Raw genomic sequence first — 21110 nt, 5'->3', positions numbered from 1 at the left:
TATTGTAAGAAACGTATTTAAAAGCAAAGGTTTTCTACACGCGTTGGCACAGATGATCGAGCACCACAGAGGGTACGATCTGTCTCTGGATACCAAACATGTACATGTACTGAACAGAGCTGGAAAAAAAAGGAGAGCAGAATAAACTTAAATCCATCTTTTATTGACGTTTATGTTCACTGTATGGTCTGTAACATCACAATAGCATACTGGGAAATTAGTAGAGGAAGAAGGAATGGTGAATACCCTGGGTGTTTCATAAACCTTGCCTTCCTTTAGTCTCCTCAGAGGTGAAGTCGAGTGAGCCACACGTTACTCTCAAATGCACACCAGCTTATCGTGACCTCGTTCTGTCTTCAAAATACAGCATTTTTGTAAGAGCTAAAAAGCACAAGAATAAATAAAAACAAGTGTGGAATTGATCATTGCCGTCATACGCCTGTCAATTCTAATAGTGTGTAAATAAAGAGTGACCAGAGACGACGGGAGGAGGTGACAGAGAGTACGAGGGTCCGTCTCCATCCTAAAGAAGCCACCGGAGGAATGTCGCTGATTGCTGTTTCAGTATTTTCATATTCTCGCCTCTGCCTTCTGGCGCCCTCGAGATCACGTCGACCCAGCCGACCCAGACTAAAGATCGGGAGACAATACGATCTCTAGTTAACACATCCGGCATCGCAGCAAGAAGTCATGGTGAGAGTATTCCAGCATCACACCACCTCCTGAAGTCTTTCCCACGCCAGCCTTCAGATTATATCCCACAACAAGAATAATGATCAAGTGCTTTTTTCTTTTTTCTTCAAAACAAAGGAAGCCGGGAGAGCTTGTTTTGTCACTGAATGACCGACGAGGAGAGAATGTGATGCTGCAGTGCTGCTTGTATTCAGTCCATGCAGTGGAATCAGTGTGAATAATGACAAATTACATTCAGAAAAATAATCGTTTCTCCCTCCTTCCCTCCGTTAATTCCTCTCCTAGCCCAGTGTCTGATATAGCTTAAACATAAACCCGAACTGAGGACTGTGTTCAGTGTGGTACAACAACACGAGGTTAAAAAGTCGGAATAGAAAATAAGCTCAGACGCAGTGAGAAAGGAAACATTTCGTCTAGCTGAATTTCAAAACACAAATGACATCCTGCTGTGTGTCCTATCTTTGTTCTTGCGTCGAGGCTTTTTCACACCTCTCCTCTCTAACACTGTGTTCCACCACACTGAACACGCCTGCGTTACCCCCATCCGCCCAGTACGCCGCCCGCTCGCACACTAAATACACTCCCCCTCAATCACAAAACATGCACAACTATAGAGACCCACCCCTCCCACTCCCGCCACCACAAACAAAGAAAAATCAATCATCCCATTAAAACAACGCAACTGCAAAAGAACTACACATTCAAGTACCTATTCGTCATATGGCACCGAGAGCAAGTGTACCACAAGAACATGAATCAGCTGGCAAACTCCGTTAGGCCTATTCTCTTTCAATACTGCCACTTCAGAAGCACAATGAATCTGCCATTGAATGATTGGGGGAAAAAAAGTGAATAGTACAGGTTTGTATATACTTATAGCCTATTTTAAACGCATCTACAGAAAAGAATACACATGCAAAGTATGTGTATCCACTTTGTCTATGAGTACATTTGTTTCAAAAAGAGAGAGAGAAAAGAGGCGCTTTCTGACAAAGATTTGTTTCTGACATTTCAATCACTTATTAGTGTTTGGGTTGACAGAAAGGAAAAGGACTCAGTCCGGAGAGCGGAACCAGGGTTTTCCCAGCAGCCGTCCCGTGGCCTTTGAGGCAAAGTCTGTGCAGGTAGCTGTGGGAAAGTTAAGGACAGGAATTTCAGCGACAGCATGGACTCGGCTCTGGGTGCAGGACCTTTTCTCGTCTGTCCTGCAGTGTCCCACCTTTACTTCATACAGTGAAACACCAAAAACTTCTCTCCCAGTCTGCTGTACGGGGTCTACTTCATGCTCCCCTTGTGGTTTTGCCGTCCATCTGTAATGGGACCACAGCCACAGTACTCTGAAAAGCCTTACATACCAAAAAACATAAAAAGACATTTAAAAAAATTTAAATGGATTCTTTTCCAATCAAAACAAAAAAAGGCTTCTTTTTTTTTTTTTTTTTTTTTTTTTTACACAGGATATCTGAGAGATAGAAAAGGCGCGCGTGTGTGTGTGTGTGTGTATGTGTGTTGAGAAGTAAGGGGGATGAAGAAGAAGGTGAGGCAGGAATTCCTTTATCCCAAACCCTGTCTTTGGAAAGCTGCTGTGTGGGAACACTGTGTGCAGGTTTTTCTGTGTGTTTTAATTCGTCTGCACACACGCACACACACACATTAGGCCACAAAGAACACCATGGCTGGGAATTAAGATAAAACAAATCAAAATATATATCTATATATAGGAATTTAATATATAATTTCTATCTTTCTATCTCTGAAACAACAGCAGGCTCAAAAGCTTATGATTCTGGCAAAGTCTGCCGATGCCGATGACAGCCGAGTCGCTTCTGTCACGTGAAGACAGACGAAAGCGAAAAGAGAGAGGGGGGCAGAGGGGAAGGGGAAGAAATCAACTGTTTGGTAATATCCTTTAAGAGACAGGAGGAGAGAAAGGGAGCAGGGACGTGCAAGAAGAGTCATCACACTTTGAGTTGAAATGTCTCCATGGAATTCCTATCTGCAGCCCGCCACCCCGGCCCACATCCTGCTTTAGCTTGGACGCAGTGCGGAGCAGCCGACCTGAAATTTGTTGCCAGACAGACTCGGTTCTTTGCGCTCGTATTCAGGTGTACGGCCAGGTGATGGGCTCCCGAGCCCTGAATTTGAGGCGTTTGGAGTTCTGTGAGGCATTTCCAGCGAGCTGGGCCGGATGAAGCGTTTGGGCCCCGTCTGACAACTCCCACGCTCGCTGCACTGAGCGGCACAGTGTAGCTTGAGGTGTGCGGAAGTCGTCGGCTTGTGTGGTCGATTGGCTGCCAGTCAAGTAAAGTTCACACTTCAAAACAAATAATGCCAAAAAAAAAGGAAAAAAAAAAGAAAAAGCAGCCAACAAACCACTGTAGTCCATTCAGGATCTGATCTACGAGTGGCTGGTTTAGTAATGACTGGCTGGCTGTTCGCCTCCCTTCGCTCTCAGTTCTGAGGAAGGCACCATAGAGCAGAGCAGCGCTGCTCTTATGTCCCCGTCAATCAACAACAAAAATAACCACCACAAAGAAAGCAAGAAAACGACGGGCACCAGAAACTGTGCTTGTTTGCTCTCCTCTGACGTATACGCTGTGGATGTAGTTCCGCATTTCAGACCCTCAGTGAAGTTGTTCCCCTTCTCTTGTTCAACAAAAAGAACCAAGAAAATCTGTTTTGCAGCCTTCATCCACACCGGATGTGTTTGTTTTTGGTTTTTTTTTTTAAAAATGGATTTCTGCTTCGATCGATCTCTCAGTTTGGGGGAAAAAAATTAAAAAATCCCAGAGGAAATTAAAAGGTGACAATGGATGTGATCTTGTGTGGAGAAGTGGTCCTGGTTGTTTTTTTTTGTCTTTTTTTTTTGTCTTTTTTTGGATCAGGCAGTTGTGCTGGACAGCTACCAGTGGTACTCCAACTCAGCTCCGCTCTGCAAGAGGAAAGCCACCGAGAGAGGAATACAGCGGGACAAGGAAGAGACAGGGAGAGGAGGAATAAAAGGGAGGAAAGAGAAGAAGAAATGAGGGAGAGCAGGGCAAAAAGAGGGAGGAGAAAAAGAGAGCACACTGTTAGCAAACACAGAAACACAATCTTCATAATGGCAATGATGTTGTTCCCCATCCTGCACTTCAAGGCCAGGTTTTCCTCTGACCAGCACAACAGAGAAATCACAAAATAAAGTTTGAAAGCAGTTACAGCAGCAGAGTAAGCCAGGGCACATTTTCTACCGCAGCGTGTATCTGCAACAAGACGCCAACACAACAATTCCTTCGCCTTATTGCGGGCAGAGACACAGAAACAGAGACTGGTGTACACGTGCGTGCAGTTGTGGAAAGGCTGAGTGAGACAGCGATGCATGCGTGTTTGAGTGCGTGTGACGTGAGAGAGGGACGGACAGGACCAGAGACAACGACCACTCATCCTCATCCAACCTGGACAGTCACGTCTGCACGCAGACGTCCATGTGCACACACGCCTTAAAGTCTAAATGGGGCTCCACATGCTAGAGAGGAGATCAGAACAGGGAGCAGAGACTGATGGAGGAGTGACAGGGGAATATGCGTAGCAGGTCTCCACGTACATGCCTGTAAGAATGCGTGTGTGTGTGTGTGTGTGTGTGAGAGTTAGGGATGGGCGGTATAACAGTTTCTTCACAGTTGTCACGTTCTGCCACGACAATACTGTCATTACAGTGAGAAAGGCTTTAGCATGTTAAAAATAGTGGCTGCGATAACATGCAGGTAGAGGGCTACGCGTATGCTCATAGAACTGGAGTTACATCCAGTAACTACTCCTTTTTGTAACACTGACTGCGGGACAGCTTCAAGGGTCCATATAAAGCAAGATTCACTTCAGACCTGAAGTTCAAAGATGGATCAAAGCCAGCATCATGCTTAGAACCTGTAAGTTTTGCCATTTTTATGTTGCTTTACTGTTTATTTTCCTGGTTGGCCCGTCGACTTTAGCGTCTGCGGCTAATGTGGCTAGTAGCAGCTATTGTAGACAAGAGAAAATGTGTGAACGCTGTCGCTCATTTGAAACTAATTAATATTAATAGCATGGATGTGGGAAACTGTTTTTTGTATTTGTGTCATTTCACATAGCCAGAGCTAACGTTATGTCCACACTTCACACTGCAACACGAGCTCAGCTGGTGTGCCACGTCAGTATGTGTGTCTGTTGCTACAGTATGTAAATGTACCTGATGGACGGGTCCTGCGGTACACTGACTGTACTTATATAATGTAGACGGTCAGTGGTTCGATCCCTGGCACCTGCAGTCTACATGTCGAAGTATCCTTGGGCAAGATACTGCACCCCAGATTACTTCTGATACCTGTTTACCTTGTTTATCTTGAGTGTGTGTGAATGCTTATTGCTACTGATGAGCACTATAGGCAGTTCATTTACCATTTACCATAAATGGGTTTTCTCTGGGTAAATACTTTGGGTTTTCTGTTCAATAGATGCTGTTGAGATGCTAACCCTACCACTTGTCTATCACTAAGAATGAATCACATTTCATGTACTATATAACCGACATTATGGGGTAGGCTATGTCTTCCATGTGGATGGGGGCTTATACCTGATTTTCATTCTTATTTGAAGCCATATGTTCCCTTCAACTGCCAATAGGAAGTATCCCTTCCATTTTCCTAATAATGTGATCTAATACTGTCACCGTAAAAACAACAAGGAAAACATGTTAAGTTTTAAGTCATATCGCCCAGCCCTAGTGTGAGTGTGTGTTTGTGTGTGTGTAGATGAGGGGTTGGAAGAAGGGAAGGGGGGCAGGAGGTAACAGTTATATATGTGATCACTTACCAAATGAAACAGGAGGGCTGCGTTAATCAGAGGTGAACACACAGTTAGACAAATCGATACATCCCTTATCAATGTGTGTGTGTGTGTGTGTGTGTGTGTGTGTGTGTGTGTGTGTGTGTGTGTGTGCGCACACTTTACTCCATACCATTTGCCAACTACAGTATATTTTGAGCCATTCCACTATTTGTGCTGCTATGATAAAAGATTGGTTTAAGAGAGAAATCAAACTGGTTGTTTTTTCTTCCAGAAAAGCTCATTTTTACCTTAAAGGTGCCGTCAGTAATCATTTTCGAGCTGTTCGACGCCACTTCAGTCTCTCCTGCCCTGCTTCAGTCACATCTTGCTACTCTTTTCAATCATGGTCTCTTATTAGCTGGTGGAACATTATGCTGCTACCAGTATGGTTGTTCTCTTGATTTTGGTCTGTTCTTTTTGGTCTGAATATTCTTGGGTCTATTAATGACCGGCTGTCTCTCCTCCAGTCCAATTTTTGGAAGGAATCTTATGGTCATCTGGTTTGGACAAGTCCAAAAGTATGACGTGCCAGTACCATGATGAAGTTAACATTAGCTAAACAGAAGCTAAAATTAGCTAAATCCATTAGCGCAAACGTCATCACTAATAATTTTGTCATTGTGGCCATTTATCAGTTTATACAAGAATGAAATAAATACTGGAGGTAAAACTTTGAATGTGACTCATTCTAGCTGGAGTAATAGTGCAGCACCACCATACCTGAGTCAGATTACACTTCAACCTGCAGTGCAGAGCTTTTGCCTCCCCCTTCTGGTAGGGAGAATAATGATACAAACATTTCACACCATAGGCAGTGCCATGCTGCAGCCTACTCTTCCTACAGTCGCTCCCTCTTCAGCTCTGGCAAACCAATCATTGTTGGCTGAACTAAAATGCATCACTGGCGGCGTGCAAGGAAAGTGACAACAGTCACCAGATTTAAAATACAGAGACTTCTGTGGCGCTAACGGGCTCAATCAGGATTGTGTAAACTGAAGCTTAAAAATAACTGAAGTTAATTTACCACCCTGATTCCAAAAAGCTGGTGTAAAATGTAAATGAAAACAGGATGCAATCATCTGCAAACGAACTGTTTAGCAACAACGGTGTTACAGTGTTCCTGAGCCCATGCAGTTATATCCTCCAACAATCATGTGTTCACAAAGAGGTGAACCTCGCTCCATCCTTGCCTGTGAATGACTGAGCCTTTCCAGGATGCCCCTTTCATAACCAATCATGATACTATCACCTGTTAACAATGAACCTGTTAACCTGTAACTTTCCCAGTCTTCTGTTGCTCCTGTCCCAACTTGTAGGAAACCACACTTACTGTAGAATATGCATACACTTACAAAAATCAAAGAAGTTGGTGAAGTAAAACATTAAATATGTTGACTTTGGACTGTAATTGAATATATGTCAAAAAGGATTAGCGAATGATCACTTTTTTGTTTTATCAATGTTTTACACAGGTCCTAACCTTTTGGAATCAGGGTTGTACAAAAGATCCAACATTCCAGGTATGTAAGTAAGTAATGGTGACATGCCAAAACTTTTATGACAAGCAGCGTTGTTTTTTTCCCACTGAAGTACCATTAAGATCACACGTGGTGATCTTAACACCGATCTTGACATAAAACTAGTTAACATGTGAGGTTGCTGAGGAGCACACATGTTTACAGATGTAGCTTCCCAACGCTGCCACAAGAGCCATATTTTACTAATAGCACCTTTAATTGAAGAAGTCTGTCAGAAAAACAAAGTGCTGTTGAATGCTATGTAACACTACAGCATCCCTTACATTAGAAATTATGCATAATTAAAATCAATTTTTACAGCCACTGTGGATACTATTTGGAAGTTTAAACCCCAAGCTGGTGAGGTTATATCCTTTTCATCGTGTGTGTGTGTGTGTGTGTGTGTGTGTGTGTGTGTGTGTGTATAAGGCAAACAATCACACTAACTCAACGTCCTCACAGACCAACCAAGACAACGAAGAGAACATCCCTTCACCTCCAGCAACCAAACACACACAGACCCAACCTAGGAGTCAGGCTCCACCTCAGGACTTTTGACATGTCCACAGCTAGACACGCACACACGCACGCATGCATGCACACACGTGCAAAGAATGCACCAGATATAACAGCTAATAAACAAGTAGTGAGAGCTTTATCATGACACTGCACTCAGTGTGCCATTCACTCACAGACACAGCTCATCCATTATTTAAAGTGTAATGTGCAACCACCAATCCACTGCATCAGAAAGTAACAGGGCCACACACTTGCTGTCAAGTAGAGACCTCTGCAGAACATGTGCAAGACTATCCATCTTTAGACACACAGCTTGCTGGAGTATGACACCAACACTTGTTCAATGTGGTCTCCATAATGCCATAAATTCTCAAATAGAGGCTACAGCCTTTATTCACCCGAGCCACATAGAGAACTATTTGAGACAGGACGCTGTCCCATTTTCAGGTTTACTTAATTGTTTGTTGTTTGCAACAAACACAGTTGCATGCAACAAGGTAAACAACTATCTGCACTAATGACAAACAGAAACTGTGTATTCGGGTCTCTGGAACATACTGAGCATCGGGACAAACAGAAAAGAAGAGGAAAATGACGCAGCCACGGTTTGAAAAGTACTGCATCAGCCATTTTGATACTTTATTTGCAATGAAATTGTCAAAAAGCTGAATACAGCCACCTTCCTCCATGAAAGACCAAGACACAAACCCTCCACAGAAACTTTAGGGCCGACACAGCATGAGTGTTTGAAACTTTTCAGTGGGGTGTTCCACTGTTCCCACTGTTGCACCACTGATGGCATTACTTATTGTCATTTATTTTAATACATTTTGTGTTGACTACTGCTTTATCTTCAATGTGTGTGTATCCGAGGCTGCATCTTGTATTTCCAATAGTTGGGATAGCACAGAAACACAGTACAAAGCCGAGTGATGCAGAGCCACGTCCAACTTCCAGCAGAAAAAATAAACTTAAAATTGCATGAACCCTGACGTCATCCTCAAAAAGGGAAACACTGTTCTAGTACCAGTGGCAGACACTTGTGTTTGGAATATACTCAATATACTTGTTAATAATTGACTGATTCAGAGAGTGTCCTTTGGGGTAACTTTGTGATAGGGCAAATAAACTATCAAAGAAATCAAATGAGACATGAGATTTTTCAAAGATATCAGAACAGAAAGCCTTCAGCTGCAGTCACTGCATTTGGTAAAAGAGCAAAAAGTTCTCAGTTCCACTAGAAAGACTTTGGACAAAGCTGTGTTGTCATGCATGCATAACCTACTACGAGAGCTGACAGGAAGGTGTGCATCATGCACCGTGCACAAAAAAAACACAGATGTTTATCATAATGGGTGCAATGGGCTCAAAGCCATCTCTGAAGTCAACTGTAATACTTCATCTGCTCTGGTTTTCAGTGTGAAAATAAATACAATGCATACAAAGCACCAGCCTGGTCCACCAGACGGGATTCAACATTAGAGAGTTTTTCAGAGACCACTGAAACTCATGTGAAAGATGAACTCAACAAATGAGACAGCTGATATCTCAGATGTGTTGTGTAGCCTCAAGACTTTAGCATAAGAGAGTGTGAGTGTTGTGTAAATGGTCAAAAAGGACAAAGCTCATACTCACCCCATCTTCCTCCCGGTATGGGTTCAGACGGTTGTATACTGCTTCAATAACGTTGCGTCTGCAGGAGGAAACACACGCGCAAAAAATGGGATCGTTCTCTTGAGCTATTCAATTTAAACCATGCATCAAAACAACAACAATAGAGGGAGTATGTGGAAAAACAAGGTATGGCAAGGAGTAGTTGTCAAAAAAGGAAAACCTCTTGCTCGTGCTGTAACAACCGCAAGACATACAAAAACCAACACCTGGCTGTGACCGTGGAAAATGCGAAACTCTTGTGTTAACATAACAACAATAATAATAATATTTTGATGGGCAGAGGTCCTTACTTGCTGGCAAGGCCTCCCCCTGGTGGCAGAGCGGGCATGCCGCTGTCAGTGGACAGGTTCCTCATCACTGTTACCAGGTCGGGAAACCCCACCTCCTCTGGCCGAGACAGCATCTCTAAAACAACACCAGACATTGTTGTTACACAAGTCAGTATTAACAGAGCTGGTGATAGCCAAGAACAGCCAGGGAAGGACAGGAGAGGGAGAGGAGAGGGGAACGCAGGAGTGAGACCAAAAATGTGACAAATGAGGAGAAAGGAAGTAAGGACCATACAAATGAAGTTGTGGAAGCGAGTGTGTGTATGAGAGCAAGAGAGAGAGAGATGGTGACAGCTACAGGCCTGCAACTGAGTTGAGCGTGGCATGAGGCCAGGTCAATGTTCAGCCAGAGCATTCCTCTCCTTCATTCTTTTCCCCTCTATCTATTCCCTTCTTTCTTTCTATCTTGCAGTATTAGACAGTATCTGCAGACAAATATCTACTCTGCTTCACCCAAACCAAATATTTGCACTTAAGTATAAGTGCACTTCATCCTGAAACGTAACCCACATTGGTACCAGGTACAGGTGTAAAGATTAACTTTATCTAGTCTCAGAGTTTAAGAATATGTTCCTGTTTGGACAGGCTTTGAAACCAGCCCTGCTTTTATACTATCTAGGAGTAGCCACAGAAGAAGGTTGACATAGCAAACAACAACTAGAAAAGCTGCACTGTGTTCATTAGAGGACCTCATGTGTCCTGGGATGAAACAAGAAAAGAAAGGACAGCCAGAGAGACAGGAGGGGAGTAGAGAATCCATCCAAACAAGCCAGGGAATGTGTGAGCGAGGACGGGAGAGAAAGATGCGTTTAGGGAGGTGCACAAAGGAGAGGAGCAAACAGGGAATAAAGAGGGGAGATGCTTGCTGAAATGGAAAGGGAGGTCATGATGGTGTCATTCCTCTGCTGTGAGCTGGAGCTAACTTGGCTGGAAGTTAGATAATAGAGAGTAGCACAGTCAGTCAGGAGAAAACATGCATACAGATGTGTCTCAGTTGAAGAAAGATCCTGTGTCTCCAAGAAAAACCTTTGCAGCACCTATTTTTCCAAACTACACCTCTTTAAATAACAGTATTGATGGGGGTAATTGATTAAAAATGTTTGTGAACCCACAGTTGTCACACGAGGAAACAGTACATTTTTCACAGCTCACCAAATCGGTAACACACAAAGAACCTATACAAATAAAATGACCTAAAATTCACTTTTAGCCTGCACATACAGTCAACAATAGCTCCTTTTCTCCACCCATCCATTCTCACCTTCCACTCGAGATTCCAGATATTTGTTGAGCTCAGCGTCTTTCCTCACAGCTTCCTCTGACACTTTGGGAGCGTTGGGCAAACACACTAACACAACACTCATGTTATCCCGACTCCCCTAAGATGGACCAGAGGAGAGAGGAATGAAGAAGGAGAAGGAGTTATTTTGTAGTGCTGAAAGAAATAGTGACGATCCAAACTGCTTAACCCATTTCACTTTCTCCTCTTTTCTTATTTAAGGGACCATTTTCTTATGCGCCTGGGCCATTAAAACAACTTTAAGTTCCTGTTCAGACAGCAAAAAAAATCATCTTCTTGTATATTCCCTTATCATATAGTTCCCTTTGAAGCAGGGAATTCAAATTGGTGACACATTCATTTTAAAAAGTCATTTGTGACAAACCGGTTTCTTGGAGGACTTGATTCTGCCAGATTCCACACATTTGAACCTCTGTGTGCTGTTAGCAAACAGTGGCTCTCACAGCAAAAACACACAAAAGCCATGCTCAAAAACAAATCTGTTCAGACCTTGTGCAGGCAGGTGTCCACCACTTCATTGCAGACTCTCTCCAGGTCATCAGACACCTCAAGCCTAGATTTCACGAACTCGCACAGCTCCTCATTGGACATGACATCCCAGATGCCATCGCACGCCAGGATCACAAACTGATCTTGTTCTGGGGCCCGAACCATCTCAAACACTGCTGGTTCGGGGCTAACCAGCTGCTCTGTGGGACCCTTCCCATCCACGCACTTGTAATCATAGTCCCCCAAGGCCCTCGATACGGCCAGTGACCCATTAACCCTCTGAATCATGACTGAGCCGCCGGCATTCTGGATGCGCTCTCTCTCACGTGGGTTGCAAGGCTTGTGGTCGAGTGTGGAGAAGCACACGTGTGAATTGCGGTATAGAACAGCTCGAGAATCCCCACAGTTAATGAAGAAGAAATGATCAGGTGACAGGAGGACTCCCACTACTGTGGAGCCACTACGGTCCATGCCATTTCGAAGGTCGGAGAAGCTGCGCATGTGCTCATCAATCCTCAGGAAGCCTGTCCGGATCCCAGATTTCACAGCCTCCACTGAAGGAGGAACCGGTGCTGGAGGGTCAGTGGTGGAGGCGTCTGAACCAGCCTGGGAGCCTTGTGTCCCTCCGGCCCCAAAGCTAGCGCTGATTATGTGTTCCAGAAGATGCTTAGAGCAGTAGTTGGCAACCCTTGAGCCAGCGTGGCCATCGTACACAGCAAAAAAGGACCAGTCACTCATACCAGGAGCAGGAAGTCCCAACACAGCTGTGTGAGCGTCCTCCATCTCCACCCGCCAGCCCTGCATGGAGCTCAGCCCGTAGTGCACGCCATTTCCCTCACCATGTGAGTTGTACTTCTCCGTCTTGGGCTTGTCCAGGAACGCACCCATGGCTCTGCCCTAGAGACACCCACTGGTACCTGTGGGAGAGGAAAAAAAGGACACAGGACAAACAAAAAAAGCCACATAGAATTTAAATGAAACACTTCAGTGAAGGCACGCCTCTACTATGTTGACACAATACCGAAATTCTGTCTCTAATAACAACACGATTTAAAATGCTAATCCTCAAGACTGTGTGGTTTGGTAGATTTTAGGACATCTTTGACGCTAAGTAGCATTTTCATATGAACAGATCAAAAGCTGCCCCAATCCCACACTACAAACACTATATACTAAATTCATACTTTTTCAGCATTTAGTTAATTAATGACTATTTCAAGCAAAGCCAAAAAAAGCAACATCCCTTCCCAGAACTGGATCCCTTTCTTTGTTGTTTTCTAAGACGTTCTCATCATTGGCCACAATTTGTTTCCTGATCCAGGTGTGTGACAAGGTTCTCCATTTCTATTGGATACTGCATCAAGTGCCTTTCTCTCAGAGGACATTTTGACACAGGTGAACCTAATAACTATTTAATTATGGCTTCAATCAATAAAGATGCACCAGCAGCAGGGCACTGGCATTGTGCATGCTGGCTCTATTGTGTGGTGAACTGGCACACCTAAATTGAATGTTAACTTTCCAATCCAACTATGAGTGTGTTCACCGGAAAGAGGCAGAGGAAGCTGGCGATCAAATTACACAAAATTTAAGTATTACTTGTGGACATTAATGATGCTGCAGAGGAAAGGTCACATGAGTCATCAAGGTAAACTATAAGAATGCTTGTATAGCTAAGATACAGAAGCAGAAAGAGCACAAATAACCCTGTAACCAACATAGACTTTGAGGGTGGGAAAAGTAGTGGTCTATGTAGTGGTATATGTTCCTCACTTGACTTAGACATAATCTGAACTCTGATCAGTTCTATTGAATGGCAACATAGTCATTCATTCTCAGACTCGGCTCATGATAAATTTCTCTGAAACTGAAAGGTTTTCATAACGCAGAAAAAAAACATTAAAAGATAAAACAATTTAAAATGTGTACCTACTGCATATATTCTCTCAAATATTACTTTATAATGCACCACACCAGCGGAAATGGCACCTACTTGGCTGTGTGGTTAATACATTGAATTGAAATAAGATCTACAAAGTGCACCTGCTTTGTGAGTCAGATACATAATTTCATAACTTTCAAGTTGTTGCATCAGGTTATGAACATAAATTAGGTTTCCACTCAAAATCATAGAGCAGACTGTAGATCTCAACTGAATCTCTGATGGTCTGAAAATCTAAAATCCTCAAATGTCCCACAGATTTTTAAGGAAACTGTGGGAGACTTGGGCTTCTAGAGCTTTGTAGCGTGTGTTTCTTTTACTGTTTACTTAATAGGCCTGAAGGAACAATTCAACCAAACAGTGATCATTGCTCATCATGTCCAGAAATAGCACAGTCACTTTGGTTTATGCTCAAAGAGACTGAAGAGCAAGCTTAAAAGCTTCTTTGGCCAGACAGAAGTGGCTACAAAGAGCATTAAACTCAGGAGGATGTGTTATCTGTCCATAACTGCACCTGCATTAGCTAAATGAACAGCAGCATCAAGCTGCTTGATGGGAGAGAAATTCTGTAACCAGCCTATTGTTAATTGGTAATGTAATGTGAGAACTTATACATTTTCATTGATTGTAAAACTACTTAATGGCCTCTTAGCCTCCGAAATTGCACTCTTATATTGTACCTTAATTTCTGAAAATATCTATAAGCGCTACATACAAATAAGTTGTAGGCATATTCAAAGGTTCTGGTCTCTTAAAGAAAATATGGTTAAGGCTAATTAGTACATTTTTTAAAACTTAATTGCGTTAATCCATGATTGAAAGTCAAAGGTAAAAGCATGGTTGGATCAAGCTGACCAACTCTGTATCGGGTCGCTGCATTGCTAACATTTTACAAACAAAAGTGAAACAAACTATGGGAGAAGAGGGAGTCAATCAAGTCATGTCAAATGCTAAATGCACATAATACTTCTTACTATATAGTTAGCCACTGTAGACCATATTTGATCATTTGAACGCTCATGCAAATTGTTTGTAAAATGACACAAAACTGAAGGTTGCTTCAGACTGATTCAGTCAAGCAGTTCAAACAAGACAGGTTACCCAGTCACTCCACTGACTCAGTGTCACAGTCAATGAGATTCAAGTCTTCAGTGTTCAAAAAAGGCTACAAATTACACTTTAATCACTTGAAAAACTGCTGACAAAAAAGAATTCAAACACAAGAAGTGAAAAACATCTGATTGACAATAGAAATGATCTGATGTCGACTTCAACTGCTGTCCAAAATCATGAAGTATTTATGTTTAAGACTGCAAACAACTGACCACATACCTCGCTTGACAGTCTGATCTTTGGGTGAGTACTAAACAACTCAATCCAACTCGTTAAGATATTAATTACAAAACTGATCCAAACATTATGACCTGCACTCAGTCAGTGGTAAAGAACTAACCTAAACACAGGTTTAGTGTTTTTTGTAAACTTTGAGAAAAGAGCAGGTAACCAGTACCAAAGTGGTTTGTTTGACTTCCAGATTCCCTGTTAGTCTAAACGAGACAGGACAGGTGTGTGTTTTCTGCATATCAGCACACGAACAAACACACACAGATGGCACATCAAAGGGATATAGTGCAAACCACTTGAATTATTACCTTGACAACAAATGCATTCACACACTTATCCAACGTATTATTGTGCAGATATCAAAGCCATGTGTGCAATCACCAAACCAAATCATGTGCTCTTTCACCTGTGCAGCGACCACACACACACACACACACACTGGACTGCGGCTTCACGACTCATTAGAAGTCATGAACACACAGCCACGATGCCTGCCACACCCTGCTGGTCTTCCATAAAAAATAAATACCACCACACGTAACTTGTAGGCACCTGTGTAAGCACTGACGACGCCGGAAAGTGATGTCACCTAGTCTAATGTCTCCATGGTTACACAGCTTGGAGTGGCAGCTGAGTGGCTGCCATAGCAACAGAGGCAGTAGGTGTTGGAGGTTGCAGCATGCGACAGGAGGATTGTACAGCCACACCACTGCGCCTGTGTGTGCGTACGATCATGTGGCCGTTTATGGAGCGCACATGCGTTTCAGGGTTAGGTCTCAACAAAGGTCGCAAGCCTGATCTCACTCTGATTTACTCACACCACACAGTTGTTTCTCTCACATCTCACGGGGCAAGACGAAGTGAATGGCTGATGCCGTACGAGAGTCAAAGCTGAAAGGTGGCTAACAGACAAGCCCACAGGTCTCAGACTTCAGACAAGCAGTGCAGCTTTAACAAGCTAATTCAATTTAACAGTCAGCTGCTGATGGGATCCACACAGGGCCAGATTAGCCTATCAAACGCAGACTACACACAGCAGTGAACTACCACCAAGATAAAAGCCATCTCTCTCCTGACTTGTTTAGTGACATGCAGCGTACAGTATGTTATGTAATAGCTTACATCTATATTTCAGCTGACAGCATGACTGAACATTTGTATTGTACTGTATTTGGTGGGAAGATGACAGGTGACAGAAACAAACACTGTGTTTGTGGCCATGTACGAGACGAGCAATAAACTAACACAATATGATCAGAATACTATTTGCCAACATGACACAATATAGTATAGCCAGATGCTGGAGTACTATAGATAGTAGAGCAGGAGAGGGAAATGGAGAGGGAAATGTTTTAGGCCATGTAGGTGTCCACGGGTTAGTCCAGGACTACACAGCGTTTATGTACTATAACCAGTGCACACAATCATGTAGATACACAATGCACATGCAGACAAACAGCACTGCCAACTGCAATATCATGGTGAAGTTATTAATTTGAGTGAACACTTTTTAAAGCTTTTACAAATTAGTTCTGTGTAAATGTAGTTGGCCCAAACATTGTTTCCTACACAGCTATGATCAGGATTAACAAAAAAACCCATGTGTGATGAACAGTAAAGACTGAGGGCTTTGCTGAAATCATGGTGGGACTGAAGCCCTGTAGGCCAGTGCCTGGCGCCACCTACGATTAAGAGTCCATTAGCCACATCCGCGTTTGAAAGAGTAAAAACTCAAGGTATCTGGAGCAGCTGATGCACTGTCCTCCATTGTGACAAAAATTCTAACTAAAATGGCATCAGTTTTGCCCTGCAATAAGGGCTCTCTTTTTACAAATTGGAGAGGTGGAACCAACACGATGGGGATATCGCAGATCCCCCTCTTTGATGACTCATCACTGAAGTCGCATCAGAAGCAGTCAATTTCCCAGAACAAGTGCTCTTTGAACAGACAGCTTCAGTCATCTTCAGTGCAGTGGCGTCGGGGAAGCTGGGGCTGTTATTTGACCAGACTGGAGTCTATCAGACTACAGCCAAAGAGGAGGAAAGTAAATGCGTCAGGTTATACTGAACTGTGAGTGGGTTGTCATCAACAGGAAGACTATCTGCACTTGTATATACCTGCTCTCTCTATCCAGAAACCTAGCCTGCCTTCAGTTTGAATACCAGGCCTCAAGAAGTCTCAATTCCTGAAGGACATACTGTACTCACATGTTGGTATTACAACAGACAATAAAACATTTCCCAATGGTTCAGTGAACCTGCTTGGGCCTTGGCCACAATAACTGCATCACGTGATTACTGATTTAAAGCAGTCAAGATTCTAATATCCAATGAAAATTACTTAAAGAGTCACAGTCAAGATGTGCGCTTATCTTAATCCCAAGCACACTTAAGTCAATATCCCTTTGGTAAATGAATGGTGCACATCATCAAAATATGACAGTGAAAAAGTGATTCAGGCTATAAAAGTTAAAGTGAATTACATAAGGTGTTTACACACCTCAGTATCATGGATCATTATGAATACCCTAGGTTTCAAGGTTTGGATCATTTGGGACATCAGCTTAAACAGGGAGTATTTATGCTGGCGAATTCTAAAATCAACAACAGTGTAATCAGAAAATTAATCTGCAACTCATGTCTTTTTCTGTTCACGCACACACACGCACACACACACACACACACACACACACACACAGAGTTTATCCATCTCACCCTCTCTTGAAATCTATCTTTGAGTTCTGAACTTGCCAGTCAATGCTGCATCCCAGCGCGCATCTGCATGTGAAGATGTGAAGTGATTCAATCAACAGACATGACCAAAAGCCTACAGAAAAATGCCTTTGGATAAACCAGTGGTTATAGGCTAAAACAACATGGCGAGTGCAGGATTTCACATCAAGGTGCCAACACAAACATGCCACTGATGATGCTGCCATTTCTGGAACACACTGCCACACAAACACACAGCCAAACACAGAGCCACATAAACCAGCAACCCAATAAAACCACCCACAACAAGCCAATAAAACAAGCTAATTCCTCTGTTGCAGTTTCATAGGTACATAATGGAAACAGAATATGTCAAGGAACTTTAGTTTAGAATAACATTAGACACTCCTATGTATGCTGACAGTAAATAATACACCATAGATTTCTTAATTACACCATCAGGGTAAAGGTGACATAAAAAATGATGTTCTCTTGGTCCTCTACAGCAAACCAGTTACCAGAATAAACTATATTAAACCAGCGCCTTGTGAGAGTCGCACTTGATACACACCATTATCGTTAAATAATCAGTTAACTTACCCCTAGAGCAAGATAAAATGAAAACAAGGACGAATTCATTTACAATGGGAGGGGAGCAAATATGTTATCATGCCATAAACAGGCACACACTTCAGTCTCTCGGTCATAAAATAGCAAACTGACGCTAATGATACATTTGAAAATTGTCCGGCAAATTAAAAGGCAACAGCATCTAAGTTAACGTCAATCACTTAACAAAACCCGGGCAGGTTAATAACTGGCGAACATCAGCAGGACCGATAATATCATAATCATCACCACCATCATTACCAAAATACACACCGCTGTACTTTTATCCTTCGGCTCCATAATAACGTTAGCTAAGAGGCAGTTGTCCCTAACTGAAAATGAGGCCAGTTATGTTGCTAGCTAACCAGCTAGCGAAGTTCAGTTGTCAAAGTGTTGTCTTTACGTTAGCGGGTGACTAGCCAATGTTAGTATGAGCCGAGGTTTCTAGTAACGTCGCTTATTCCAAGAACCAGATGTTACTTACTTTGTATGAAAGGAACTATCTCTACCAGTCCTTCTTCTTGTGGCTTCAGTGGCAGGTATGTTAAAGCACCCAGGCTTGTTGTGATAGGCTTATCTCTCGTTAATGTTAGCCACTTTTCGTCTCTCGGCCCCTGCTCGTTAGCTAGCTTTGATTAGGCTAGCCAGCATTTCACACGATCAGTTCTCCTTTCAACATGTCTCTGCATCGGACTAAGGCTTTTATATACATGTTTGGCACAGTAAACCCAGGGAGCACAAAATAAATAACCCGTACGCAGGCTGTCGGTTGAAAAGAAAAACACTCGTTTCGGTTAGCTGTTTCTATGATTTGAACAACTAGCTAATTTTGGCTAAAGCTAAATGTATGAGGCAGATGACGTTCTTTTTCAACATGCAGTGGGCAATCCTCTGATTCTCTTCTATGATTGGACTAATGCCGATTCGAAGCTGAGACACGATTGGTCAAACGATGAGTCAGTCACACCTCTCCTCTGACATACTGTAAACAGTAAAAATTAAGTTGTTTGATAGTCGACACTCACTTCTGTTGTGCGTGTATGTGTGTGAGGGAAAAGAGCTTTCCACTTTTGCTGCTACACACACGCACGCACACACACACGAACACTGACGGCCCTTGTGACTTTTTGAATTTTCCATATTCACTGCCATTTACCCGTCAAGTTTTGTTTGACAGCCAATACATATGATGTGCAGATTGAAGAATCAAATACCTTTTCATGACATATATAATGACAAATCCAACTGGAAGGAGATGAGGAGCAGACCAGAAGACATTGGATGGATTATATTGTTTTATATCCCATTTATTCTGGGAACCTGGCAAGAAGTGGCTGGGCGAAGGATGTCTCGGCTACCTTCCTTAGCCTGCTGCCACTGTGACCTTAACTTGCATAAGCGAGAGCGAATGACATTTCCTGTAGTGATACATGTTCAAGTGGTAAAGGTGAACAGAAGCTTACTTTGCACACTGTGATAACATTAGTACCAACCTCCACTACCCATCAGCAACAGGTTACAGTAGGTGGCTCCATTTGCTCCTTAAGCAAACTAATCAGAAGTTTGAGGGAATCTGCTCCCACTCATTTGAAGCTCTTACACATGGAAAGGGAATTTAAGGCGGCAGGTAACCACTTGGCATAATTGGGTCAAGTGCATCAGTGTGATTTATAAAGGACAACTTTAGCTACATACACCACAAACACCATATTTTGCTTTCTACCAGAAGCCAACTGCAGTACTCCTATTGCTTTAACCTATATAAATAATTCAGTTGAATATTTGAATATTTAATATTAAATACTGCAGTACTAAATATTAAACAAAGTTCTGCTGAGTTCTGTCTTATTAAGGCAGAGTAGATATGTCATACTTTTATGGTCGATTGCAGGGCATTACTGTTTGCATGTCACATACAGGTATATTTTATATACATTTAAAAAAAAAGTCAGACCACTCATTTCAATGTCCCTCCATTGTATATAGTATGCTAAGCATGATGTCATCATGTTGGCGCCTGTCTGTCGGCCTGTGTTTATATAAATAGTTCAGAACACTTAAAGTATACCATCAATAATGTATGTGATCATTTAGTAAGTATGTGTTAGTATGTAAGTATAAACTTCGTACTGGCACCAAAAGTTGCTCCTGAGGGTTAGTTTACATTTTGGTGCACCATAAGTCATGTGCCTATGAGGAAAGCTGACTTTGAAAGTAATCTATGCTGTACATACTTAATACCATAATACACCTGCAAATATAACAATCAAATAATGTTTCCAAATAATGTGTACATTAACTTAATAAAATAAGCTATCTCACATTCCAAAACAAGACCCCACAGGTGAAATTATTCCTCAAAATGTGCTTTGATATTGATGGGAAGCCCAGTGTCTTCTGTTGACTTGAGACTCATGGAATTACCTCCGTTAACATAGAATCTCATCATATTCACGTGAATGGAAGTGGTGGATTAGGTGTGTGCTTGCTGGCACGCTACAGTACCATTGATTGAGTGTTAACAATTACAATTACAACAAATCAGTGCTCATTTTGAACTGTGAAATTCAGAGTTTTTTTCATTTCGGTTTTACTCATTTTACTTTCAGTGATCACATAGCATTGTTCTGGTTGGCTATAGACTGAAAAAGAAAGCTTCAGTAAAGTCTGGTGGTATTGTGTAAAGAGTGAGTCATTCACTACAGTGTGTGTGCTCAGTAACAACATCTGAACTGAGAAGAGCCTGGCAGTAACTTGCAGTCCGGGCATAAAAGGCCTAAACTTATGTGTCTCTAAATGGGGAGTGACTTGAGGATCGTATGACTTAATATCTTCAGGCCACAGCCAGAATATACCTACTATAGTGCTATATTGCTTACCTCTCTCCATGCTGTGTAGACTTCACTGAGAAGTAATTGCTCAATTGCCCAACCCCTGTCCCAGGACACGCACTAATACTGCTTCTCCAGCGAATGATTGCAGAGTGCAAAATGAATCACAATGAGAGACTGGAGCTGTTTGGAAATATGGCTGCAGATTAGCCGGAGAATATTATTGTAAATGTCCTTGTCTAAACAAATTAATCCCAGCAGAAGTTTTCAACACGATCTCGACAACTTTAAAGCGGGATTAGGTGATGT

The 21110-nt window shown here is 42.5% G+C and overlaps 1 protein-coding gene across 2 annotated transcripts; it reads right to left on the bottom strand.

Annotated features, from left to right (window-relative positions):
* Positions 1-142: 142 nt before the first annotated feature.
* On the bottom strand, positions 143-18863 carry ppm1ba (protein phosphatase, Mg2+/Mn2+ dependent, 1Ba). Of its 2 annotated transcripts, XM_070977032.1 has the most exons (7): positions 18455-18832; positions 11364-12280; positions 10836-10953; positions 9536-9650; positions 9207-9264; positions 5521-5537; positions 2852-3625 (listed from the first exon to the last, which is right to left on the bottom strand). In XM_070977032.1, coding segments are annotated over exons 2-7 (1197 nt in total). In that variant the 5' UTR covers positions 12252-12280; positions 18455-18832; the 3' UTR covers positions 2852-3624. The 2 variants fall into 2 exon arrangements, with proteins under 2 accessions (XP_070833132.1, XP_070833133.1); XM_070977031.1 differs by lacking the exon at positions 5521-5537 and having other exon boundaries at positions 143-3625; positions 18455-18863.
* Between the last annotated feature and the right edge of the window lie 2247 nt (positions 18864-21110).

The sequence above is a fragment of the Chaetodon trifascialis genome, chromosome 13, assembly GCF_039877785.1.
Source record: "Chaetodon trifascialis isolate fChaTrf1 chromosome 13, fChaTrf1.hap1, whole genome shotgun sequence".
NCBI classification, from domain to species: Eukaryota; Metazoa; Chordata; class Actinopteri; order Chaetodontiformes; family Chaetodontidae; genus Chaetodon; species Chaetodon trifascialis.
The sequence above is the reverse complement of the archived record's forward strand: the minus strand, read 5'-3'. Positions and strand labels throughout refer to the sequence as shown.

Bases quoted from the DNA above. Each gene is read 5' to 3' on its own strand.
- ppm1ba (XM_070977031.1), bottom strand. From the start codon at position 12,251: ATGGGTGCGTTCCTGGACAAGCCCAAGACGGAGAAGTACAACTCACAT. The intron at 10,954-11,363 runs GTCTGAACAGAT...GGTCCATCTTAG, and splicing joins TGGACACCTGCCTGCACAAG to GGGAGTCGGGATAACATGAG. The intron at 3,626-9,206 runs GTGAGTATGAGC...TTCCTCTTGCAG, and splicing joins CATACCGGGAGGAAGATGGG to AGCGGAGCTGAGTTGGAGTA.